Raw genomic sequence first — 26,804 nt, 5'->3', positions numbered from 1 at the left:
CAAACAGGAGGCAGGTTTAACTTCAGATCTGTTGTGTTTCAAAGAAGACGCATGAATTACTTAGACTATGTCAATGATGATCAACAAATACATACATATGATTTATATACCATGATTTTTATTAGGGGTTTCAAAATCAACACATTTATTTGTTATTCATTTGAACGCGTTAGAAATTTAACAGAATTAATGCAGCATCTTTTTTTTCTGGCATCCTTTGGCTAGCGTTGCATAATATGATCACGCTATCATTCATTGTTTCATTGTTTTTAAACAATTAATGTGTGAAAACACGCAATAGGGAACTGAAATACTGGTGTGATGTCTGTGAAGCAACTTGGCCACACTAATATGCTTTGAAAACGCATCTTTTTCTCTCCGTTTTGGCCTTCCGTCCACACTGAGGATGATGTTCTAAAAATGCAAAAGGTTTTCCTTTGTGTTTTTCACGTATAGACAACAATGTTGTCAAAATGATCCCTGTTAACATGGATCCATAAAAATGCTGCCAGGCCAGTAGATGACGATCTCACTTTGTAAAGAAACACTACACGAATTATAGACTGAACACGTAATACACATGCACAACATCACCATTTTCACAAATGCACGTTTTTGTAGTTCACACAGAGAAAATAACAGTATCTATTTCAAACGTATTTCAGGCCCCCAAAATGCAGTTGTTGTGGAAATGGATGACCAAAATGCATTAAAAGTTTTCCGTTTTCAGTTGAAAGCGGTGTCGTGTAAATATACCCTGAGACAACGTTTTTTGTCAAAAAAGACAGAGATTTTTTTTTTTTTTCTTCCAAGTGGATACATTTTAAAAATGCCATTTCGCATTGTAGTTTAGACTGTGAAAAAAGAGGTATTAAAAAATGATGACGCATGTTTGGTCACAGATCTGCCTTGTCACCATCCTCTGCACTACAACTCCCATGACTCTCCTCTGTTCCCACCTTCACATCATTCCCAATCAATCACACCTGCTCCTCATCATCACCCTCATCAATGCCACTACATATACACCCTTCACCCCAGCTCACTGTCTGGGGCCTCATTTATGACCGTTCCGTACGCACAAAACAGGCCCTGAAATGAGGCGTACGCCACTTCTGACGCACAAGTTGTGATTTATAAAAACAAACTTGACGGGAAAATTTGAGCAGTAGTTTGGCGACACCGATGGTGAGCTGGAGTTAAATGTCTTTTTGGTCACTTTTAGACAGAAAATCTAAAGAAAATTCTAAATATACAGAAAGATAATACAAATAAAATTTCACTCAAAAAGCCTATCACATGAAGCAAACATCCACCCCTTCTTAAATGTCCGCGTCAGCGAGCGAGTTGGGCCGTTTAGTGAAACTGACGCATATATAGCCGTAAATCTTCATTATAAGTCCTAATCATAAATACAGTGCATGTTCACAATAGCAGTTTAAATAAATAAAAGAATGATTTAAACTATGTTTTACTTCTGATGTAAACATTTATTTAGATTAAATATGCCATTCTGGTTAATGGAGTTAAACACTTAAATTACATGAAATCATTACTGAGAAGTTACAACATTTTTTTATATAATTTATAAATGTAATAAATAGAAATATTTCTTTTGGATGCAATGCTTTCGAACACTTTTCCTCTGGCATGCTGTTTTAATGTGTTAACTACAGAGATAATTGATTATCATGATAATAGCAGATTGTCTGAGAAAATTGTTTCGTGCAAATAATGCACAAGATCTATCTGTTTCCATTAAAAACATAAATCAATTAAAAATACTCTTTGGCCAGTGGAAAAGATTGTGTAAAATACATTTCAGAGAGATTTTTTCACTTTGATTTATTTATTCAAAAACAAGGCAAGGATAGGCTACTAAATGATTTTTTTTATTAATGTAACTGTGACAGCACATCCGCATTCCATATTTTCCTAATGTCTTGTACCGTTAAACATGTTATCACCTGGATGAATAATCATATGCAAATGATACGCAGATGAGGATATGCATAGTAAAACTAGGCATTGTAAGCTCCAAATATGGTTGTTTTGGGGAGGAGACGCATGTGCGCACAATCTTACGCTAACTGGGATTTATAAAGTGAATTCTGCGCAGGTTCTGGCGTACGCATGGTTTTATAAGTCTGAATATTTTTTTGTGTACGCCATTTTTGGCTTTCTGGCGCACGTACACTTTTATTAAGGATCCTACGCACAGTTTTATAAATAAGGCCCCAAAATTGGTGTCTTATCGGTAACATTTTACAATAAGGTTCCATTTATTACATAAAAAGTACAGTTTGCTTACTCAAGGGTAAGCTTAAAAAGAAATAAAAACACTTTTTTTTTTTTGCTGAAAAAGTATATGACTATTTTCCACAGTGCTATCAGGAATCGATAAGAGAATCGTAAAAGAAACGGATCGATAAGCAGATTCGTCAGGATTGATATTGATAAAATCGTATCAATTCCCATCCCTAATCAGGTGTGCTTTGCTTTTTTATGTTTTTAATTAATTTATGAAGCCACTGCAAACTTTATCGTTACATATTACATTGTTATATTATAATGCCATCATATTCTGTGCAGGCAATTAGCATACTGCGCTGTAAATGGAAAAGTCTGACGATATCACTGCTAAATACCTTTAAGTATTGTGATATTCTGCCATGTTTCTCACTGACATGCCCCCAACTCGTAAAGATCGGGGCTTAAAGAAAATCCCGGGCTTCCAACTGGTATCCACGACATTGTGGTGGCGTTCATGTGCATTCAACTCGTAAATACGATCTTTATGAGATGACTTGAACGCACCAGAAGACCCACTCCACAAACGCCTCGAAATTCTCCCGAGGTCCCACACTAGGCAGGCGTGCCTTCGAGGCTTGTATGTAAAAAGACACTTAATGAACGGTTGGGGAAGGAGGTAAGGCACGCCAGGTCGAGGAACGCCGCAGTGTGGGCCTCGAGAGAATGGTCTAGTGGTCCAATGGTCTTGGTCCAGGCAAAACATAAGCATTGCTGGGTCCATTTTCTGTCTTGGTTCAGTCTTCTGTTACGTAATGCAGACACTGAGCGGAAGATGACAGGTTAACAGTGAGTTTATTGATAATAAAGGGGCAGTGATTAAGTGGGTGATTTAAATAAGGGTCCAAATGGTGATCATGAGGGAGAAAACGATGAACGGAAGATGCTGGAGACGGGGTGCTTCTCAATATCCCTCCTCGCCTCCTCGCCTCCTCGCCTCCTCGCTCCTCTGTCCTCCATCCTATGACCCGGAAACCAATCAACTATACAGCCATCTTGAAGGACATCTCAATTCTCTAACTGCACCGCGAGGAGTCGAGGATCGAGGAGTGAGGAGGCTTCCAGAGGAGTCATGGAGTCAAGGAGTACACACAGGTGTATCCTATGCGGAAGTGTTTTATTGACTAAACGTGACGCCCATATAAATTCTCCTCCCCCTTCACATCGGTCACAATCATTTTAATTTATACTTTACCTTTGCAGTTTATATAAACCACACATCTCACATATTTCAACAGGGTATCTTGCTTTATTATTATTTATTATGAATTTCTTAAATAAACAAACTTCAACAACATAAGGGCGGATCCTTTGAGCGCAGCTGATAACACTATGAAGTGACGCTCGAGTGATCAAGTATTCCAATCAGGGCCTGAAATTAACACCTGACCACGCGCCAAATGCGGGTGAATTTTGCAATTGGCGGGTAAAACTGTCAATCTACCTGCCACATTGGCGGGTACCCAATGAGAATTGAGTGACTCATTAGTTGTTGTTTTTTTTGCGTCTGTCCGATAACCTCAGCAATTTTCATTCAAGCAGCTGATTTCTGTAAATGCATTTAAAACTAAATGTATATTGCAGCACAGGGTGAAGTCAGTAAATACATTAACGACGATTTGAGACAAATAAATGTAGCCTACATTTAATGTAAAACTATGTAAACGGTGATCTGTGGCACGGCAGGATTTTTAACAAGGTCCTGAGCCGTTGCTGGGCGCCGCGGACAGACGCCGAATGGCGCCGCTGGTGTGTGTACACTGATAGAAAATAATGTGTTCGCATTTTAAAGACGTGGTTCTGCGCGTCGTGCCGCGCTGCGCATCCAGTGTGCGACCACCTTAAGAGTTATTATTACTTATAATGATTTCGTTAATAACTTGACAGTACTTAAATGTGTATTCTTACAAGTTAAAGAACAATGTTTGTGTGATTTCTATTTTTCACCTTTATGAGGCAAAAAATAAATAAAAAAATAAAAATTGGCTGGTAAAAAGTTACTGTGGCATGTGGTCAAAAAAGTTAACTTCACGCCCTGATTCCAATGTATAAAAAAAGCTTTCATTCAATTCCTCCGTCCTCATTTACGTGCGCCAGAAAGCCAAAAATGGCATACACAAAAAAATATTCGACTACGAAAACCGTGCGTAGGCCAGAACCTGCGCAGAATTCACTTTATAAATCCCAGTTAGCGGAAGATTGTGCGCACATGCGTCTCCTCCCCGAAACAACCATATATGGAGCCTACAACGCCTAGTTTTACTATGCATATCCTCATCTGCGTATCATTTGGATATGAGTATTCATCCACGTGATAACATGTTTAACGGTACAAAACATTAGGAAAATATGAAATACGGATTTGCTGTCACATTAGTTGCATTAATAAAAATAATTTAGTAGCATATCCTTGCCTTGTTTTTGAATAAATAAATAAAATAGTGTAATATACATTTCAGAGAAAGTTTTTCTCAATCTTTTCCACTGGCCAAAGAGTGTTTTTAATTGATTTATATTTTTAATGGAAACAGATATACCTTGTTGTGCATTATTTGCACAAAACTATTTTCTCAGACAATCTGCTATTATCATGATAAGCAATTATCGTCTCTGGTTACGTATGTAACCCTAGTTCCCTGAAGGGAACGAGACGCTGCGTGACAACGCTTTGGGAACGCCCCTGCGTGAGTGCGTCATGGAGCACGTATGAAATCAGTCCAATGGCGAGACGGAACGTCATAGGCGGGTGACGTCATCGACCAGGAAACTATATAAGCACCCCAAAACACAAGCGCATCAGCTTCTGATAAGACAGAAGCAAGTGCTCACGGGCATGCTGGGAGTATGGCATAGACACGCAGCGTCTCGTTCCCTTCAGGGAACTAGGGTTACATACGTAACCAGAGACGTTCCCTATCAGGGAACTCGAGCTGTGTGACAACGCTTTGGGAACGCTAATACCAACGTCGCCATACGAGCAAGTGTCCGTCGTGTGAAGTCAGAGTGCACATTCGGACGAAAGCACCTGCGCCCCTGGAGTGGAGCTGAAGTCGAGATGATAAAACTTCACGAATGTGTGCGGTGAGGACCAGCCTGCCGCATCACAAACATCCTGGATTGATACTCCTGACAGGATAGCCTTAGAGGCAGCCATACTCCTGGTTGAATGAGCCCGGACAGCCAAAGGAGAAGGCTGACCGGCAGACTCATAGGCAAGTGAGATGGCCTCGACCACCCACTTGCTCAACCTCTGCTTAGATACTGGACAGCCCTTCTTAGGGGGTCCAAAGCAAACGAATAGCTGTTCACTCTTTCTCCACAGGGCAGCTCTGTGGACGTACGCATCTAGGGCCCTAACAGGGAAAAGCAGATTTAGTTTCTCTTGGTCCGACGTCAGAAATGGAGGAGGACAGAAAGCCTGCAGTACAATAGGCCTGACCACATTGGTTGGTACCTTGGGAACGTATCCCGGCCTAGGGAGGAGGAAAGCCTTCACCATGCCTGGTGCAAATTCCAAGCACGAGGGAGAGACCGACAGAGCTTGGATATCTCCTATTCTTTTTAATGAAGATATAGCCAGAAGAAAGATAGTTTTAAGAGTGAGGAATTTCTCCGAAACTTCTTCAATGGGCTCGAACGACCGCCAGGTCCCAGGTCGGCACCCTCGTGCGAACTGCTGGCCTCAGCCTCAGAATGCCACGAAGGAAACAGGTTACAAGTGGGTGTCTCCCGAGAGAAGCACCACTCAAAGGGACGTGGTAAGCAGATAAGGCCGCCACATACACCTTCAGTGTGGAGTGGGATAACCCTGTGGAGAGGTTGAACATTTTCCACCTCAAGGCATATCATTTCCTAGTGGCCGGAGCTCTGGAGTGGAGGATGGTCTCCACGACCTCAGTCGAGAGACCAGATTCTATGAGCTGGGCCCCCTCAGAGGCCAAGCCCACAACCTCCATAGATCTGGGCGGGGGTGAAGTATCGACCCGCTCGCCTGAGAGAGAAGGTCCCTCCTCATCGGAATCTCCAGAGGAGAGCCGTCGAGGAGAGAAATTAGGTCCGCAAACCAAACTCGGGCCGGCCAGTACGGGGCTACCAACAGTAGACTGACCCCGTCCCGGCGAACCCTCTCCAGAACTCCTGGGAGCAGAGCAATCGGGGGAAATGCGTACAGGCGTGACCTCGGCCACTCCTGTACCATCGCGTCCAACCCCAGAGGGCCTGGAGGACTTAGGGAAAACCACAGTTGGCAGTGTGATGTTTCCCTGGATACAAATAGGTCTACCCCGGCATGACCGAAATGTTTCCATAGGAGCTCCACCACCTCGTGGTGGAGTCTCCACTCTCCGGGCCTCAGCCCCTGCCTCGACAGGATGTCTGCCCCCTGATTCAAATACCTCGGTATATAAATCACCCTCAGTGAGAGAAGCTTCCCCTGGGACCATAGAAGGATCTGGCGAGCCAGCTTGTATAATGGGCGCGAACGCAGACCCCCCTGATGGTTTATATAAGAGACCACCGATGTGTTGTCTGACCCGACAAGAACATGGTGACCTCTCAGGTCTGGGAGGAAGTGTTTCAGAGCCTGAAACACCGCCATCATTTCTAGACAATTTATGTGCCAATGAAGATGATGGTCCTGCCACATACCCTGGGCCGAGCGACCACTCATTATCGCCCCCCAGCCTGTGAGAGAGGCGTCCGTCTTTAGTGTTACACGACGACATGGAGCCCCCTACACAGGACCTAGGGACAGGAACCAAGGTTCTTTCTACATAGCCAGAGCACGGAGACACCATCGCGTGACCCTGATCTTGCGGAGCGGGTTTCCCCTCGAGGAGAACCCCTTGGTCCTGAGCCACCACTGCAGTGGTCTCATGTACAGCAGGCCGCAAGGTATAACGTTGGACGCTGCTGCCATCAGACCCAGAATCCTCTGATATTCTTTTACAGTGAGTGACTGACCTAGCTTTGCCTGTTTGACGGCTAAGAGAATCGAAGCTATACGAGCAGGAGACAGACGTGCCTGCATCGTCGTCGAATCCCAAACCACGGCCAGAAAAGTGGTCCTCTGTACTGGAGAAACCAAACTCTTCTTGGCGTTGAGCCTCAACCCCAACTTTTTGATATGGGCGAGAACGACATCTCGATGCCGAATCGCCTGATGCTCCGATTGAGCCAGAATCAACCAATCGTCGATAAAGTTTAAAATGCGGATGCCCTGGAGTCGCAGCGTAGCCAGAACTGCATCCATACATTTCGTGAAAGTTCGGGGAGACAGTGCTAAGCCGAACGGAAGAACCCGATACTGGTACGCTTCGCCCCCGAAAGCGAACCTCAGGAACTTCCTGTGTTGTGGAAGGATGGAAATGTGGAAGTACGCATCCTTTAGATCTATCGTGACAAACCAGTCCTCGGACCTGATCTGTGACACGATCTACTTGAGAGTAAGCATTTTAAATTTGAGCTTCCGTACTGAGCGATTTAACAGGCGCAGATCTAAAATTGCACGCAACCCCCCCATCCTTCTTTGGAACGATGAAATATCGGCTGTAATAACCCAACTCTCTGCTGGGAGGAAGAACTCGTTCTATGGCCTCCTTCAGCAGGAGAGTTTTCACCTCCTGTTCCATAACCAGAGCCTGCTCGGGGCCCACCACTGTGGGCAGAACCCCTCTGAAGCAAGGCGGACGTTTTCTGAACTGAATCGCGTACCCCTTCTCGATAGTCTGCAGGACCCAATGAGATACATTTGAAAGGCTTTTCCACTCTGCCAAAAATTCTACTAAGGCTACCAGTCTCTCGAGACTGGCCTCTGGAATATTTTGAGTGGCAGACACAGTGCCCTGTAACAGCGCACTGGCAGGGAACAACTGGTCTGACCACTCTAAACCGCTCCTCAGAGCGGGCGAGCGTCCCTCGGGAAAGCGCTCGCTGGGACCGTCTACGCCCCGGCACGCAGACGGGGTTGGCAGAACGGGCCCCTGAGGGCACCGAGAGATAACGGGCGCTGTGTACTGCGGCGAATACCTTTCTCTCTTGGTGGGGACCACCCTCAGTACCCTGACGTTTCTGGCGTCAGGGCTTCTTCATCGACGAAGCCTTCCTGGCGACAATAACCGTCCTCAGATCGGCCTTGCCCCTGGAAGACCTCGTCTGAGAGCGCCGCGCCTCGGCCCAGTCTTGCTGGGGAGGAGCACGAGACGCGACACTCCTTTTCTGTTGCGCCCGGTGCGAGGAGCTACTCGACGGACATGAACTTTCGAGAGAAATTTCTGGAGCGCCGCCGCCTGCTTTTTCTCTTCCTGAAACCTCTCGATGACCGAATACACTGAGTCACCGAAGAGGCCAGCTAGTTGAAAGCGGGGCGTCCAGGAGAAAAGATATTTCCTTTTCTTTCATGTTGGATAAATTCAACCATAAGTGTCACTCCGTTGCCACCATGGCTGCCATAGAACGGCCGTCTCTGACACTGATTTGGCCGTCTCCTTGGTGGCACGGAGAGATAGATCTGCTGCCTGACGTAATTCTCGAATTACGTCGGCACTAATTTCCTCCCCCTCACTCATATCTTTTAATAGATCTGCTTGATATGCTTGTAATATCGACATAGTATGTAAGCACGCTGCCGCTTGACCTGCCGCCGAGTAAGCTTTGCCCACCAAAGCCGAGGTATTACTTAATGGCTTTGTGGGCAATGCCGGTGTCTTAAATGACGATGCCGTATCTGGAGATTCAGCCTTAGGCATCGCCCCATAACCATAATTCTTAGCCCCAGAAATATTTGAATAAACAGATGTTTGCTGGCTAAATATTCTGGATGACACTGGTCTTTTCCATGACCTTCGACACCTCGGTGTGGAGGTCAGGAAAGAATGGAAAACACCGGCATGGAGGTGCATCACGAGACGGCAGAAATCTTTCATCTAGTTTACTTTTTGAACGAGATTCATGTCTATCAGCTGGCCACTCGATGCTTAATTTTTCTACAGCACGAGTGAGCACCTCCATAAGCTCCTCACTACCAGGAGACTGAAGTGACGAGTCCCCAGTCTCTGCTGTATCAATAATTTCAACATCCAGATCCTCAGAACTGGATAATTGAAGTAATGGTGCCTCAGCCTGGGGGGAAGAAACCGCAGCGCATGCTTCCACACCCGGATCTGAGGCACTGGATCTACCAGGTAAAGGCTGAGATAAGGCAGAGCCCGTCTCAATCCCCGCTGATAGATCCATTTGCGATCCCCACGATTGAAGCCTCCGCTGTGCATCGGCAGCAGCGGGACCCGAACCGCGGGGAGCGCGCACCGAACCACTCTCGGCGGGAGCGGAGCGTTTTCATTGACATACGCTCGCAATGCTCGCAACCAGCTCCCTCGAGAGCTGACTGGGCATGCTGCACTCCCATACAAACAACACACAGATCGTGAGTGTCCCCACCCGTGATATAACGTGTGCAGGGATGAACACACTTTCTGAACTGCTGTTCGCTCGCCATATTATATATATATATATCGTCTCTTTTTTAGTTTTTTTATATGTGAAAAACTCCTGCCTAGCAATTTCTAAGGACAGACAAAAACACTTTGACACACAGACTGGTATATTCACACACAGAGCGCTTGCTGAAGACTCAGAAGCTGACGCGCTTGTGTTTTGGGGTGCTGTATATAGTTTCCTGGTCGATGACGTCACCCGCCTATGACGTTCCGTCTCGCCATTGGACTGATTTCATACGTGCTTCATGACGCACTCACGCAGGGGCGTTCCCAAAGCGTTGTCACACAGCTCGAGTTCCCTGATAGGGAACTATGTAGATAAATAATTATAACACAGCATGCCAGAGGAAAAGTGTTCGAAAGCATTGCATCCACAACAAATATTTCTATTTATTAAATATAATTTTTTTTGTAACTTCTCAGTAATGATTTCATGGAATCTAAGTGTTTAACTCCATTAATCAGAATGGCATATTTAATATAAATGTTTACATCAGAAGTAAAACATAGTTTAAATCATTCTTTTATTTATTTAAATTGTTATTGTGAACATGCACTGTATTTATGATTAGGACTTATAATGAAGATACAGTTTTAGATATATGCATATATGTCTCAGTTTCACTAAACAGCCCAACGCGCTCGCTGGCGCGGACATTTAAGAAGGGATGGATTTTTGCTTCATGTGATAGGCTTGGTGAGTGAAATTATATTTGTATTATCTTTCTGTATATAATTTTCTTTAGATTTTCTGTCCAAAAGTGACCAAAAAGACATTTAACTCCAGCTCACCATCTCCAAAATGTTCGTACGCATGGGTCAGAGTTTGCGTGCAGGTACGCAAATTTTCCCGTCAAGTTTTTTTTTATAAATCCCAACTTGTGCGTCGGAAGTGCCGTACGCCTCTTTCAGGGCCTGATTTGTGCGTACGCAATGGTTATAAATGAGGCCCCTGGACCGGCGAGTGCACTTGCACCGGTCTTTACAGCAATGGTGAATTCAAGTCTGCTCCAGAGCCTCGTCCCAAGATGGCCACCGCCATTCCAGACCCCGTCCCAAGATGGCCGCCGCCATTCCAGAGCTGCGTCCCAAGATGGCCGCCGCCATTCCAGAGCCGCGTCCCAAGATGGCCGCCGCCATTCCAGAGCCTCGTCCCAAGATGGCCACCACCATTACAGAGTCTCGTCCCAAGATGGCCACCACCATTCCAGAGCCTCGTCCTAAGATGGCCGCCGCCGTTCCAGAGCCTCTTCCCAAAATGGCTGCCGCCATTCCAGAGCCCTATGTCAAGATGGCCGCCGCCATGCCAGAGCTCTCGTTCAAGATGGCAGCCACCACGCCAGAGCCCTCGTCCAAGATGGCCGCCGCCCCACCTGAATCTCCAGTATCCGTCCTCATCCCGAGTCCTGAAGTGACTCCAGTCTCCGTCCTTTTCCTGAGTCCTGAGGTGACTCCAGTCTCTGTCCTAATCCCGAGTCCTGAGGTGAAAACAAATAAAAAAATATCCATCACACCAGCAATCGTTCTCCTCTCCGCCATGTTTAAAGTTTCTGGCACGCCTAACTAGGGTACTTGGGTATGAAAATTATCCCCAAGCTTACCAGTGGTAAATACGACTTGAGAGGGTGTTCATGTCCAGTTTTTATCTAGAAACTCGTTTTAAGTTAAGGCAGCATAAGTAATCCCTGTTTGTTCAGTTCTTTGTCAGCGATTGTCAGTATTTAATGTGTTAAGCGTCTGTGTCAGATTCTCCTGCGTAACTCTATTTTGTGCATTAAAGTATTATTGGACTGAACTCTTATGTTTTCGTATTGAATGGTATCACCACACTTGACATAATCACCAACCTTTAAAAGGAGCAAAAATATGGACTGTCAAAAGCAAGACGAACTAATGCTGGAGGAATATGCGTGGGACGTGCTGGGATGATGAGACCCTGAAAAGCTCTTCTGGAGCGGGATGGACAATATCTTCAGCCAGATGAAGTTGTTCGTACGCCCAAGATGGCCGCCGCCATTCCAGAGCTGCGTCCCAAGATGGCCGCCGCCATTCCAGAGCCGCGTCCCAAGATGGCCGCCGCCATTCCAGAGCCTCGTCCCAAGATGGCCACCACCATTACAGAGTCTCGTCCCAAGATGGCCACCACCATTCCAGAGCCTCGTCCTAAGATGGCCGCCGCCGTTCCAGAGCCTCTTCCCAAAATGGCTGCCGCCATTCCAGAGCCCTATGTCAAGATGGCCGCCGCCATGCCAGAGCTCTCGTTCAAGATGGCAGCCACCACGCCAGAGCCCTCGTCCAAGATGGCCGCCGCCCCACCTGAATCTCCAGTATCCGTCCTCATCCCGAGTCCTGAAGTGACTCCAGTCTCCGTCCTTTTCCTGAGTCCTGAGGTGACTCCAGTCTCTGTCCTAATCCCGAGTCCTGAGGTGAAAACAAATAAAAAAATATCCATCACACCAGCAATCGTTCTCCTCTCCGCCATGTTTAAAGTTTCTGGCACGCCTAACTAGGGTACTTGGGTATGAAAATTATCCCCAAGCTTACCAGTGGTAAATACGACTTGAGAGGGTGTTCATGTCCAGTTTTTATCTAGAAACTCGTTTTAAGTTAAGGCAGCATAAGTAATCCCTGTTTGTTCAGTTCTTTGTCAGCGATTGTCAGTATTTAATGTGTTAAGCGTCTGTGTCAGATTCTCCTGCGTAACTCTATTTTGTGCATTAAAGTATTATTGGACTGAACTCTTATGTTTTCGTATTGAATGGTATCACCACACTTGACATAATCACCAACCTTTAAAAGGAGCAAAAATATGGACTGTCAAAAGCAAGACGAACTAATGCTGGAGGAATATGCGTGGGACGTGCTGGGATGATGAGACCCTGAAAAGCTCTTCTGGAGCGGGATGGACAATATCTTCAGCCAGATGAAGTTGTTCGTACGCCCAAGATGGCCGCCGCCATTCCAGAGCTGCGTCCCAAGATGGCCGCCGCCATTCCAGAGCCGCGTCCCAAGATGGCCGCCGCCATTCCAGAGCCTCGTCCCAAGATGGCCACCACCATTACAGAGTCTCGTCCCAAGATGGCCACCACCATTCCAGAGCCTCGTCCTAAGATGGCCGCCGCCGTTCCAGAGCCTCTTCCCAAAATGGCTGCCGCCATTCCAGAGCCCTATGTCAAGATGGCCGCCGCCATGCCAGAGCTCTCGTTCAAGATGGCAGCCACCACGCCAGAGCCCTCGTCCAAGATGGCCGCCGCCCCACCTGAATCTCCAGTATCCGTCCTCATCCCGAGTCCTGAAGTGACTCCAGTCTCCGTCCTTTTCCTGAGTCCTGAGGTGACTCCAGTCTCTGTCCTAATCCCGAGTCCTGAGGTGAAAACAAATAAAAAAATATCCATCACACCAGCAATCGTTCTCCTCTCCGCCATGTTTAAAGTTTCTGGCACGCCTAACTAGGGTACTTGGGTATGAAAATTATCCCCAAGCTTACCAGTGGTAAATACGACTTGAGAGGGTGTTCATGTCCAGTTTTTATCTAGAAACTCGTTTTAAGTTAAGGCAGCATAAGTAATCCCTGTTTGTTCAGTTCTTTGTCAGCGATTGTCAGTATTTAATGTGTTAAGCGTCTGTGTCAGATTCTCCTGCGTAACTCTATTTTGTGCATTAAAGTATTATTGGACTGAACTCTTATGTTTTCGTATTGAATGGTATCACCACACTTGACATAATCACCAACCTTTAAAAGGAGCAAAAATATGGACTGTCAAAAGCAAGACGAACTAATGCTGGAGGAATATGCGTGGGACGTGCTGGGATGATGAGACCCTGAAAAGCTCTTCTGGAGCGGGATGGACAATATCTTCAGCCAGATGAAGTTGTTGGGGGAGGATCACCATCCTTCGCTGAGTTCGTGCATTACACTTTATGGATGTGCAGATCCTCTCTCACCGTGGGAGTTGTCGAGAACAATGCCACCATCATTTCTGTCTCCCAGGCACATTTTCCATCTTGAGCAGTCATCTCTCTGTCTGCTCCAGAAAGCTGAATTCGTCCCAGCCCGGAGTGTTCCGGTAAAGCAGAGAGATCACCCGCAACGGATCCAGAGATAACGCCCATGCCTGCCGCAGACCACAAGCTTCAGCCCCCTCCATGCCCGGAGTTAGAGCCAGCCACAGAGTCCACCCCGGAGCCTGAGCAGGTCGCCACACCCGTCCCGAGGTTGGAACCGATCGCCAGATCCAGTGAGTAGTCATGTCCGGTAAGAATTTTCCAGTGAGCCAATTAAAGAAGTGCTGGCTCATCAATTTCACCATGGAGCTCATCCCTCTCCAGCCCATTACACTCTACATTATAGATGACCCGCTCCCATCCAAATTCCCCATACTTACTCCCACACGGGTATCTCATAGCTCCACGGCTCTGCCCTCACCGCTGATTCACGCCAGCTCGTTGGCTCCACCTCTTGCTCATTAACCATCTGCAAGGCTCTGTGAAGCAGATCTCCAGGCTACACCTCAGGCCCCCAGGTCCATTTCTTCACCTTGGCCTGTCAGCCCTTGGCTCCGCCTTGGCTCTGTTCTCCCTCAGCTCCGCTGTGGTCCGTCATCATTAAGGCTCCACTAGGCTCCTTCGCCCCTCCTGCTCCACCTTGGTCTCTCGTCACACTGGTTTCGCTGCAGACTTCCGGGCCTCCGGCTGCACCTCAGCCCTCCACCCCTCCAGCTTCGACAGGATCCTCCTTCCCTCCGGTTTCACCCAGTTCTGCCAGGTCCCCCCGCCTCCACCTCTGTTACTTGAGCCGAAGACATCACCTCGGCCCTCCAGCCCTACGATGTCGCCCAGGGCCATCATCCTCACCGTTTCGCTAGGGTCTCCACCACCATCGGACGACACCCAGGCTCCGCTCAGGTAGACCATCAGGTGGCTGATCTGATCTGGAGCTGCTCGACAGCGACATCACATCTGATCTGATCCGGAGCCGACACCGATATCACATCTGATCTGATCCGGAGCCGCTGTGCTGCTCAACTTTATTCACAGGTTTCACCGTAAAGCCCAAGCATTGTTTATTGTGAAGAAATTAGTGAAGTGCTGAAAACGCTTCAATAAAAACTGAAGTATAATGAAGTGACCCAATTCAAACTCTCTAAAGCTTCTTTTTACGCTTATGCTGGACATTAATCTGTTTCATGAGATGCTTTAAATGTGTGATGATGATGATCTCCTGTCCCCTGTCCTTCTCCAAGCCTCTCCTTGCCCTCCTCCAAAACCCCCCTCCCTCCACCAATGGACTTGTGCATACGGGGTGAGGGGGGAGTACTTTTAGGATTATGTTTATTTAATCTTATGTTTATTTGTCTTTTCATTCCTATGAATGTCTTTTCATTCCCAACTGTCAATCACTTCCCCTTGTGATTCTGTGTATGAGTACTCCCTGTTTTGTTCAGTTCTTTGTTGGTAATTGTCAGTATTTAATGTGGTACGCATTTGTGTTGTGAGATTCTGCGTAACTTTTTGTGAATTTTGTCAATTAAAGTATTATTGGACTGAATTCCTGTGTTCTCGTTTTGGATGGTAGTGGTAGTGTTCTCGTTTTGGATAGATAATATAATATTAATGAAATAAAAGCCAACTTAAGTGTAATTAAAGTGAGTTCACTCTCATGAGTCATGACTATATTTAAAAGTTCACTTCGTAATAATGTAAAATTACAAGTTTTACTTAAAAGTAAATTTTGTATTATTTTATATACATTTTTGTATGTACTTCAAGGTAATTCATTCACAATCAAGCCCCGCCCTACATTTGTTCTTATTCCTGAAGCCTTTTCGCTCAGATATACGTCACATTGGGGAAGAAAAGACTAGTGCAACTTCAGCTTCATGACGACTTTAATAGATGATCTCTCCCGGTACTGTGCAGACATATGTGTGACTGGATTAACCAACCAGAAGCCAGGGCTGAATTTGTCCATTTCATAATAAGCATTTAACAGAGGGGGAAGAAGATGAGAGGAGACATGGATGAAGAGCGTTTCAAGTCTCATCTGTAATCACATGAAGTCCTCTTATGATCTCTGAGTGAGTGACTGAAGGGGCGGAGTCATCACCTGGGCGGGGCAGCACTGTGCAAATCTTATGAACATTTTTATCATTGTAAACAGTAATTAACCTTCATTATCCTGCTGAGACTGAAGCTTATGAGGAGCAGATTCAACACAGCCACAGTTTATCATTTAGTGTGATAATGACTGTGCTGTAATAGTCAATATGGTGCATGCTAATAATAATGTAATTTGCATCAAGCAGAAATTTTAACAGCATCTGTAACAGATACAAAGAAACAAATTGTGAGAAATGAAAAAAATAATTGATAATACTTTAGACTAAGGTTCCATCTATTATCATTAGTTAGTTTATATTATCTAACTAACTAACATTGATGTAAACCTGAAGTAAGGTGTTGTTACTGTTACTGTCACGTTTATGTTCAGTTAGTTTAACCTTCATGGAATTTAGTTTGTTTGTCTTCAGTCACATGTTTCCTTTGTTCTAATTTCCCACCACTCATCAGTAACCATGGACACTAAATCATCATCACAGCTGATCATCATTTAGTTCATCAACATCATGTATTTAAGTTCCACCTTTATATTTGATCCTGTGTACCTTTGTCTTCATCTTGTTACAGTTACAAATGTTTGCATGTATTCTGTTTCTTCGTTTGTGTTTGGCTTGAAGTGGAAGCCAATACCTTTGCAAATGTTTGTGTGTATATCGACTTTTCTTACAGCAGGATTTGCATCAGATACTTTGATTTACTGTCAAACAGGCAAATATACAGTAGAGAATGTATTTCTACATATATTTCAGAAGCAGTGACCTGACTACAACACCATAACACTGTAATAGCTCTTACAGTACTGTCATATGAAAGCACAACTCACAGTGCTTCAGAGATGTTTCCAGCTCTACCTTCAAACACTGTTACAATATTTCATATTACTGCACTGGATTATTTCACTGTTCGTGTCACTCTGCAGTTTTTTTTTGACATTTTACAGAGCAAAATTAACCAAAATCAATGGCCATATTGCATCTGAAATCTAAGCAAATCAATATTAATGTCTTGTGTTTAACTGTTAAAAGCAATATCAAACACACACACACACACACACACACACACACAGAGAGAGAGAGAGAGAGAGAGAGAGAGAGAGAGAGAGAGAGAGAGAGAGAGAGAGAGACACACACACTGTCAAGCTCAGTCATAGTTTAGTTTCATTATCAAAGTTTTTTTTTCATTCAGTTTTGTCTGGTGTTGTGTTTTAGTACACACTGTTGCAATGTACACTCTCGCTGGATTACTGCTTTTGTTTTGTTTTTATTGAAGAAAATTATATTGTTTGAACTACATTATCTTCTTCTTCATCATCCCTGATAATTCAACTGCAGCACAAAAGGGAAAACTAACAATGAAAGATTCAGTCCAGAATTTTAACAAAAACAAAATCAAATTAAAGTTATGATGAATGTTTTATTTCATTCATGAATCATATCTCATCAATTTAAAACCATTAACACTGATTCCTGAGCACAATGTATTTGTTATTGATGTTTTGAAAACAACCTAAAAGAGACTGTAGAGATTGATGGTGAAGATTAACTTGCAACTTTAAATTTGACAAACGGTACCATATGTTACATATCAAACAAAACTCAGTAAATCATTTAATCAAAAAGCTGGGTTCCACTTTGTACTAAGTGTCATTTACTACTATATAACATGTTAATGAATCATTTGATTCAATGCACTTATTGTGTACATACATGTTTTTACACCGTACTTATGTTTTAAAATACCTTATTTAACTACATGTACTAAAGTATTAGGGTAAGGTTTGGTTTGGTTTAGGGTTAGCTGAATATAATTATGCACAATTTATAGTTATTACTACAGTAACTACATGTTAACAAAATTAATTGTTACTCTTTTTTTAATGTAAGTACATAGTAGTTAAAGACTAAATATAAAGTGGGCCCAAACTTCTACAGTTCCTCTATGGAGAGAAAAGGGGTGGAGAGAGAGAGAGAGAGAGAGAGAGAGAGAGAGAGAGAGAGAGAGAGAGAGAGAGAGAGAGAGAGAGAGAGAGAGAGAGAGAGAGAGAGAGAGAGATGAAAACAGTTATTTTAATAAACTTGGCCTACCTTTACTCCTCTGGTACTATGTACACATAACCTTGTTTATCAAAGCGACTGTTTGAAGCGCTCGTCTATGTTTTTTTCTCTTTCATTTTTGCAATACCTGCAGCCTCGAGCGGCTCACTCATTCACTTTGTTGTTTGGCGTGTATTCTTACTTTCTCTCTCTCTCTCTCTCTCTCTCTCTCTCTCTCTCTCTCTCTCTGCTTTGCTTTCGTTAGCGCAGGGTTGACCGTCCCGTCAACATCTCCACACCTGAACGCATTGGGTTCAGTGTACACTGTTGCCAACTAATTTTCAGGGGAGGTTGCTAAAGGCGGATCGATTTGTTGCTAAAAGTTGCTAAATGAAGTTGTGACGTCATAGTGCTATGACGTCATTTCGAAATCGTAAAATTACATAAAACTACGCCATTATGTAATACGTAAATATTATTTGAAATGCTAATTTAGATTTTTTTGTAAAAATAAATAAATAATATATATATATATCTTATATATATATATATATATATATATATATATATATATATATATATATATATATATATATATATATATCTTATATATATATATATATATATATATATATATATATATATATGCCCGCAGCCTCTGTGCCTGGCTATATAGACCTTATGTAGCCCTGCCCCTGCGCTCGTTGTATTTTGTCTTCCGGTTTTCACAGCGATTTACAATTTGGTTGACATCATTTACGCATATGGAAGTGAGAGGTTTGGTGTGGAAAAAAGGAAGGAAAAAGTACAAACTACTCCTGGAATGTCTAGATGGCAGCAGAAAATTGAAGGGTTAGTTAGAGAAAGGAGGCAGCTGAGGAAGCAATGGAAAAGAGCAGAACAAGGTCAGAAGGAGGGACTCAATCTCTTACAAAGGGCCATAAAAGATAAGCTTGCAACATTACGAAAGGCTGAGCGCCTAAGGAAACGCTACAAAAAGAAGGAGCCTGCGAGTGCTAATTTCTATAAAGACCCATTCAAATTCTACAATATCTCACATAAATAAATCGAAACTATCGAGAGTTTAAATGCAGTAAAGTTTTGATAACTTCTGCCAGATCTAGCCCTCTCTGCGAAACCCCGCCCCCAAATGATTGACATGCCGAAAGTCTTTTTGATTGGCTGACACAAGTGCTTGTATTGAGAGCGCAGTGCTCAGGTGGTCACAGGGTGGTTTCTCATACCTTTCCCAGTCAGTTAGTAGTGGTATTAAACAAAAAGCTCTTCCAGCAGCAGCACCTGAAGTGTTTGTCGGCGAGAAGAGGGAGGGAGAATGAGGTGAGCGAGCACTGAGATGATGACGATGATGATGATGTTAGTGTCCGTCAATAGGGGGCGCGCGCTTCTCCACTCGTAAAGGGCCACCGCGCCGGTGACGTCACGCACTCTCTCTCGCCACTTGCAGCGCAACAGAGTATCGGAGCGAGCGCGAGACACGGAGAGAGAGAGAGAGAGAGAGAGAGAGAGAGAGAGAGAGAGAAGAGAGCATGGGGCGCACGGATCGGCTGGAATAAGAAACAATTCCCAACACTTTTAAAAACTTTCTCAACTCGGCCGACAGATATGGATACCATCATTTTCAGCATGGTAGTCCTGCACACTGCGTTTGGAGGCGCGGGAGCCCAGTACACACCCGGTAAGTGCCTAAACATTCACCTTTAACGATCCCTGGAGCGGAACGACCAAAAGTTTATGCGGTTGTTGCTTTGAATGCGTGCGCACCTTTTTGTGTGGCTCGAGCACACGTTTAGTTCGTTTATGCGTCTAGGTGGCTCTTTGGACAGGACATGTGTGTGTGTAGTGGTGATTTTGTGCTAGAGAACAGAGAGAACACAGGTATTTCAGTTGCGGAGTGAAAGTGCTTCACCGAGCCCCACTAACCCTGCTCAACTGCCCGCCTGGAATTTCTGCCGTCACTGGGAGCAGATTCTAATGAGAATTCTCTTTCTTTACTACACAACAGAAACTACAATATTTCTAATAGAATCGTTCTAATCACCCGCCAAAGGCTACAGAGTTGTACGGATCAATAACTCCCGAGTCGTCTCGTAGGAAAACATTATTTTAATTCCTGCATGGTTAGAAGTACACAATATGCAACATCTTAGACAATCAAAAATCCTTTTAAGATTTTGCGTTCATTAGTATCCTTCAGGATTGGCTTCAAATGATAAATTCTCACACGAGGATTTTTCAGAACTATAGGGAAAAACCTGATCAACTGTGTTGGATCACACCTCTGATTTACTTGAGTTTGTTCACATTTTAAAGATGTGTCTTTACAGGAGTTTGTTTTCTTTACAGTATCAGTTTTGTTTTAAAATATATTTGTAAATTCTAATTATTATAGGTTTTATCTGGAGCACAAATGTGACCTCAAAGCACAACAGTGTATCAAGGCAAAGGCACATTTTGAATAATTTTGGCAGATGTTTAGTGGAAATTAATAGTTTCTTTCACAGATATGAGGATAAAATAGAGCTGTTACAAACACTTTCAACAGAGAGAAATGTATGAGGTTTGATAGTGTAAATGTGTCATAAATCGTTCTGAATGGATTCACATTATCACATATTAAATTATCACTTTTTATAATTCTTGGAACATTATTATTACTGTTATTAGTATTGTTGGTCACTTTGTAAATAATCATAGATAATTTATTGTAAAATGTCCTAGGGGGTCAAATGTTTTTTTTTTTATCGACTGAAATCATAAAAGTTTTGCCTGTACTTAGACAGATAATTTACACATATAATGCTTTCTAATCTTACGATTGCTCACATCTGTAACCCATATCACAGCTCCGTCTGTGTGTGTGTGTGGGGGGGGGGGGTACAGCTGTCTATGTAATTGCTGATTAATTAATCAGTGAGTCTAACCCTCAGATTAATTCTATTAGAATAATCAAAAACAACGAATGACAAATGGCAAATTACATGAGGCTGGGATTGATTAGTGACTGGTGTAATTATGCCAGCGTGTTATGGAAATGAAGTGGGGGATCAGCGCTCGCTTTGAACGAGCTAGCTAATCCCTGATATATCGCTCTCTTTCTCTTTCCCTGGACGCAGCTCAAATGGGACATGCGGAGAAAGGTGAGTCGTAAATCCATGCCACTATCATCATCATCATCATTATCATCATAAACATCTGTCCTGGGCATCTGTGTCTGAGCGATTGACCCAATGACCTCGTCCCGATGTGCCGCTCCGTCAGCCAAACGAGCTCGGGTTTGCGTGACCGTGAGCCGCTGTCGTGCACTTGATCAGACAAACATATCGATGCACAATTCAGCTTTGTTTACCCCTCAAATGCACACTTAACAGGGAACCAATGACTTCCCAGAATCCCCACGCAACTAGCTTTCAGAGTAAAAGTGCTGGACTTGTGTTTCTAATAAGCCACGTCTTGATTCTTACTCGGAGTAAATTTCATTACGGGCTGTCATAGAAACATGATTATAGAGAAGGACAAAGAGAAAGCTTTCTTTTGCATTTCTTCAGAGCACTCGGAGCCGTTGGCGTGCCGACTTTGAAATGGTTTTAAAGGAAAGCCTTGCAAACGGCGCTCAGACACAATGGCAAATTCTGCACATTTCTTACACGTTTACTGCAGACTCAGATTACAGCCGCACACTTGCATGTGTGTGTGTGTGTGTGTTGGTTAATGCTTTTACAGCAGAGAGAAAGCAAGGTCTTCAATGTGACTTTAACAAGGCATTTGTGCGTGGAGTCTTGAAAGGCTAACCCGTGATTTGAATATAATGCTTTGCTTTTCGGATAGTTATTTTGGCCCATGTGTCATCGGTGTGGAGGTAATGATCGAGATGGGATGTAAAGTCATGTTTAGTGAGTCTGAGGAGGAATGGAAGAATATGAGCGTGTGTTTTGTCTTCCACACCGAAGGTTTTGGCCCTGGAGAACTGAGATTCGGTGTATCCAGCGGAAATGAGTCTGATGCTCTGAGAGTCTGTCGGTGGAGAACAGCACTTGACTGGCTGTCAACAATATTTGGGGCTTTCTTTTTTTGGAGATTCTTTGTAAGGTCAAAAAGAAAGAAAACGTGCAGAGACATCTCTTCTCTTCTTTGTTGACGAGGGCGGGGCAACCTGTCAATCACGTGAGATCCAGTAATAGAAAAACAACAATCCAATCAATTCCCCACAGACACAATCAAGCCCCGCCCACATTTGTTCTTGTTCTAGAAGCCGTTTCACTCGAATATACGACACAATAAAGAAGAAAAGATCAGCACAACTTACAATTAATGTTAACTTTAAAATCTGTGGAACAATTGGAATGTGCACCAATGAATCATATTTCCAGTAAGAGTAATATCGTGTCAAAATTGTGTCAATTTGCATGATCTCACATTGACTTTAAGGCAACAAAATTTGGCAATTATATTATTGGTTTATATTATTGTACCACCCTCACCATCTTGGTTAAATCTGCAGAAAATTTTTCGTTACACTTTATTTGGTAACACTTTATTTTACAGTGTCATTGTTACACGTTACATGTAGTAACTGTAGGAATAACTATAAATTATGCACAATTACATGCAATTAACCCTAAACCAAACACTCATCTTAACCCTAAACTGTACATACATGTAGTTCATTATTATTACTCAGTACTTGAATGTATAATTACACTGTAACACAGACACCTTAAAATAAAGTGTTTGGAGATGTCTTTGTAACAATGTAATCATACATTTAAGTACTGAGTAATATTAACATGTACTTACTATAGGGCTAGGATTAGGGTTTGGTTTGGTTTGGTTTATGGTTAGTTGCATCCAATTATGCATAATTTATAGTTATTACTACATGTATAACACGTGTAACAATGAGACTGTAAAATTAAGTGTTACCAAATGTTGTTCCTGAGAAAGTTGTTACATTGCGATGGAAGAGGAGTATTTTTGCTCTGATGAATCATGCAGAAGACCAGAGAGATGAAAGCAGAAGACGTTTGATTGGGTGTTCCTCTTCTGCAGGATCTGGTCTGCCGGCCGTTCACAGAGGGCCTCGTGTCTGTGTTAAATCACCGTTTCGGCCGCGTGTTGCTTATCACAGCAGCTGCGAGAGAGAGAGAGCTGTGCTTATTTTGCAGACTCGCTACAAAATCTATTTACAGCAGACAGGTATTGTCTTCGGACAGCGTTTTTTCTCCTCGCTGAAGTTTCTCAGATTATGCGCACAGAATCAATACCTGACAAGTGCGTCGAGCGCTTTAGTGTTTCATCTGATGCCGCTGTATGGATTTTTAATCCAGTCCTGCGTAACGTCTTCTCGGCTGATGCTGAGGTTTTGTCAGCGCTCTTATGGAGTCGATGCTCAGTGAATCTGAATGAACAAAGTTATAGAAACAGAGCAGGACATGTGTTGAGTACATTTCTTCACCTTAAGTGTCGACACTTACTCCCTCAAGCACTGGAATGCAATATTCAAATTTGAATTCTTCATTTGATGATTATTGGCCAATTTGAATGATGTATCATTGCTTGAAAATATAATCGATTGGACTTGTTTGTATATAGATATGACACAACATCAAAAGCACATTGTGGCATTCATTGAATATTCATCATATTATACACACTAGATATTATATGCAAATTAATAAACAGACACATTTCCATTTTGTGATTCTGTATGCAACACTTTTCAGTTACACTTTATTTAAATGTGTCCTTGTAGTTATATATTTAGCTACTGAAGTAATTTTAAATGTACTTACCGTATGGATAGGGGTTAGTTACATGTGATCATATCGTCTATGATAATATCGTGATTGTTGTTTTAACGATGTGCGATCTGAAATTTATCAAGTTTTTTTTTGTTGTATTATTATTATTTTTGTATTTATTGAATGTTAGAATCTGACACAAAAGATGATGGATGCATACATTTAATTAGGTTAAAAACAAGCCTTTATGAAGGTTAAAATGCCCGTACACACATATTATGTAAAGACAAACTTTTATTTTGGATACGATCAATCGTTGCCCAGCACTAATACTTTTTTGTCAATATCGCACAGCTCTAATCATGCATAATTTAAGCTATTACTATAGTAGCCACATATAACATGTGTAACAAGGACAGTGTCAATTGAAGTGTTTCCCGTGGAGGTCGAAGTGCTTCATGATGTCTGTGTTTAGAGAGGAGCTCAGATCACGTGACGCAGAGGAGGACGAGCGCGGCTGTTTTGAAGGAATCTGTGGTGTTTATTAGTGTGATTTGTTGAGAGTGGACATCTGCTGATACGTTCCCCTCAGAGAAGTGCAGGGCTTTTCCACAGAGACGCTGTTGCCTGCGTAGGACGAGCACTTTGTGGATTAGGGCAGTAATGGGCAGCAGGGGCATGTAAGCTCCTTTAGAGAGGCTCGAATCACAGCCAAAGAAGGGAAAGTCAGATTGAGGATTTGGTCATTAGATTGTTTTTGTTTTATTTCGTCTCTGCTCTGCCCCCGGGCTTCAAAGAGCGGCGTGTTGTGATTTGTGACTGTCCTGATATCCATAAAGATTATGATGATGGTGCTGGTGATTATCAAATTAAGCCCACAGCGCCGATCATGCGCTCTCTTTAAAGGAAAACATCCTTTCAGCATTGTGTCGTCACGTGTTGCTCTATCAGACCAGCTTTATTCATCAAGGATCTGTTTTGTCCCAGGTGTTTCTCTGAAAAAGTTCTAGCAGACACAAATTCCAATCATTGCTTTTAAAACCGAATTTGATAATAGGTGTTGGAGATCTGAGACTTTCAATCGCAGATTCTGATATGAAGTCTCAGCACAGTTTTTGTGACATGGTTGAGATTTCAAACTGTAGATACAGAGGAGATTTTCTAAAGAAAACACAAGACTACTGGGTGTTTTGTTCAGGAGAACACTTTGAGAAGTGGGAGACTTTAGGGAACATATCCATTTATTCTCATCGCTTTACAGTGGAAACTAGATAAGAAAGAGATCTCATTTGGGATTTTCTCTTTATGTCTGTTAATCTGAGCACAGTATGAGACGTTGTTGAGATTTGAAGCTTTAAAGTTGACATGAGAGTCTTTTGTTCAGGAGGAACATCCGAGAAGCATTGAATCTCATTTGCGTTTTGTCTTTCCTCGGGCGACTCTCACAGCGTTTCCTCCTGTGAACGCTCTCGGCTCAACCTTGTGTTTAATGGCGTTGTTAAAATCACTCCGCAGCCTTAATTTTGCACAAAATGGTTGTAATGTCCTCTGACTCCCCGGCGTCAGGATGGGAGATAGGTGTGTTAATCGTGACGGGCAGCTCACATGCTGAGACAGGAGCGCAGATGACAGATCTGAGATGAGGGCGAGCGAGTGCGAATGAGACTGGAAATGAGAAGGAGAGAGAGAGACCGTATGCCTCGCCGTGATTCATCTGTCTGGAGTCAGGCTGTCTTATATCTGTGTCAACACCATGACGTTTTGGAGATGTCAAGTTTGAACACGTCCAGGTGTGTGTGTGTGTGTGTGTGTGTGTGTGTGTGATTTACCTGTCTTTCATTCTTCACTCCTTTGAGACTCAATGTGAAATCCTCTCAGACTTCAGCTTTATTAAGGAGTCGTGTCTGCGCATCACGGCTCAAACTGGCCTACTTCTGATGTCTGACTCGCACTTGTAAAAGCTAATATAACATCTGTAATGATGACACTATATTGTATAACATCAGAAGCAGGTTCTTCCTCAACTATTGCAGTGCTCTTTCATCACTGTTACCTTGCTGGAATAATAATAATAGTAGTTATTATTCATTAACAAAAACCCATTAGAGCATTTGAGTCATTTATCTAGGTGTTTTTTTTACATTTTTTCGTCTATGTGCGTGCATTGATGTTGTATTCTGTTTATTATAATTGAAAATTAAAGATTAAAATAATAACAAATAATAAAAATGTTGATGCATGCTGGTGAGTGGGCACTTTATTGAAATATTAATAAGCAGTGAAAATATAAATTTTACAGTATGACAAAATACTTAAGGCTTACATTTTAAGAATTACATTCAGTTTGACATTAGAACAGATATATACGTATGCTCAAAAAATGAATTTTCATATAGAAATGAACAACATGAACTGAGTTCAACTCAGTGTAAGTACGAGTTGCCTTTTTAAAAATCAATTAGAGGCAAATATGAGTGTCATGTCATTAAACATTAGTATAGCTGACTAGCTGTAATAATACATAAATGTAATGATGTTAGGTTAACGTTTCTGAGACCACGAAGCACTCTTTGTAAGGTTTGAGTGAGGATCTTTGTCTGGTTGAATTGCTGTAAACTGAAGAGCCCAGCCCTATCCTTCAGGCAAACAAACAGAAAAGCATTGCATCTGTTCCTAAGTGTTTTCAGCCTACTTTTCTGCATAAGGTCAAATGTTTTGGGGAACAGCTGTGTAGCCTGAGGGAGAGACTGCGGGAAGTGTCGGCACAGGTGGGCCTCAGGGGGCGGGGCTCGGCGCTGTCAATCATCTCTGCCTCTGGGGGGGGGATTATATACAGGATATTTATATAGTCACTGTTGGGTGGAAAGCTTGTATGTCTACTTTTCAGAGAATGGAAAAAAATATATTTTTTGAAATAATTAACGCTGTTGTCAAAGTTGATATTGTGGCTTTAGTCAGACACTTAACATTTTATTATTAACATGTTACAAAAATCAAGCAGAAATGGAGTTACGGGTTTTTTGACCAGTGAACGTCGTACGTATGTTTGGCCCTTCATCATTCAGAACGGCTTCATCTGACGCAGT

At 43.1% G+C, this 26,804-nt stretch overlaps 1 protein-coding gene across 24 annotated transcripts in view; it reads left to right on the top strand.

Moving 5' to 3' along the window:
• Positions 1 to 19,313: 19,313 nt before the first annotated feature.
• Positions 19,314 to 26,804, top strand: part of ptprk (protein tyrosine phosphatase receptor type K) — a 238,228-nt gene continuing 230,737 nt past the window's right edge. For 13 of the 24 annotated variants that reach the window (XM_077221142.1, XM_077221129.1, XM_077221133.1 and 10 more), the window contains exon 1: positions 19,470 to 19,655. In XM_077221142.1, the coding sequence (XP_077077257.1) occupies positions 19,583 to 19,655 (73 nt within the window). In that variant the 5' untranslated portion in view covers positions 19,470 to 19,582. Of the gene's footprint in view, positions 19,656 to 21,099; positions 21,118 to 26,804 lie in introns of those variants that run through there. The other 11 variants (XM_077221143.1, XM_077221134.1, XM_077221127.1 and 8 more) reach the window with 4 other exon arrangements.

This window comes from Siphateles boraxobius, unplaced genomic scaffold (assembly GCF_051911475.1).
Source record: "Siphateles boraxobius isolate OS27281-9 unplaced genomic scaffold, OSU_SipBor_1 8, whole genome shotgun sequence".
Taxonomy (NCBI): Eukaryota; Metazoa; Chordata; class Actinopteri; order Cypriniformes; family Leuciscidae; genus Siphateles; species Siphateles boraxobius.
Note: the sequence above shows the minus strand (reverse complement) of the source record. Positions and strands in the feature narration are given on the sequence as shown.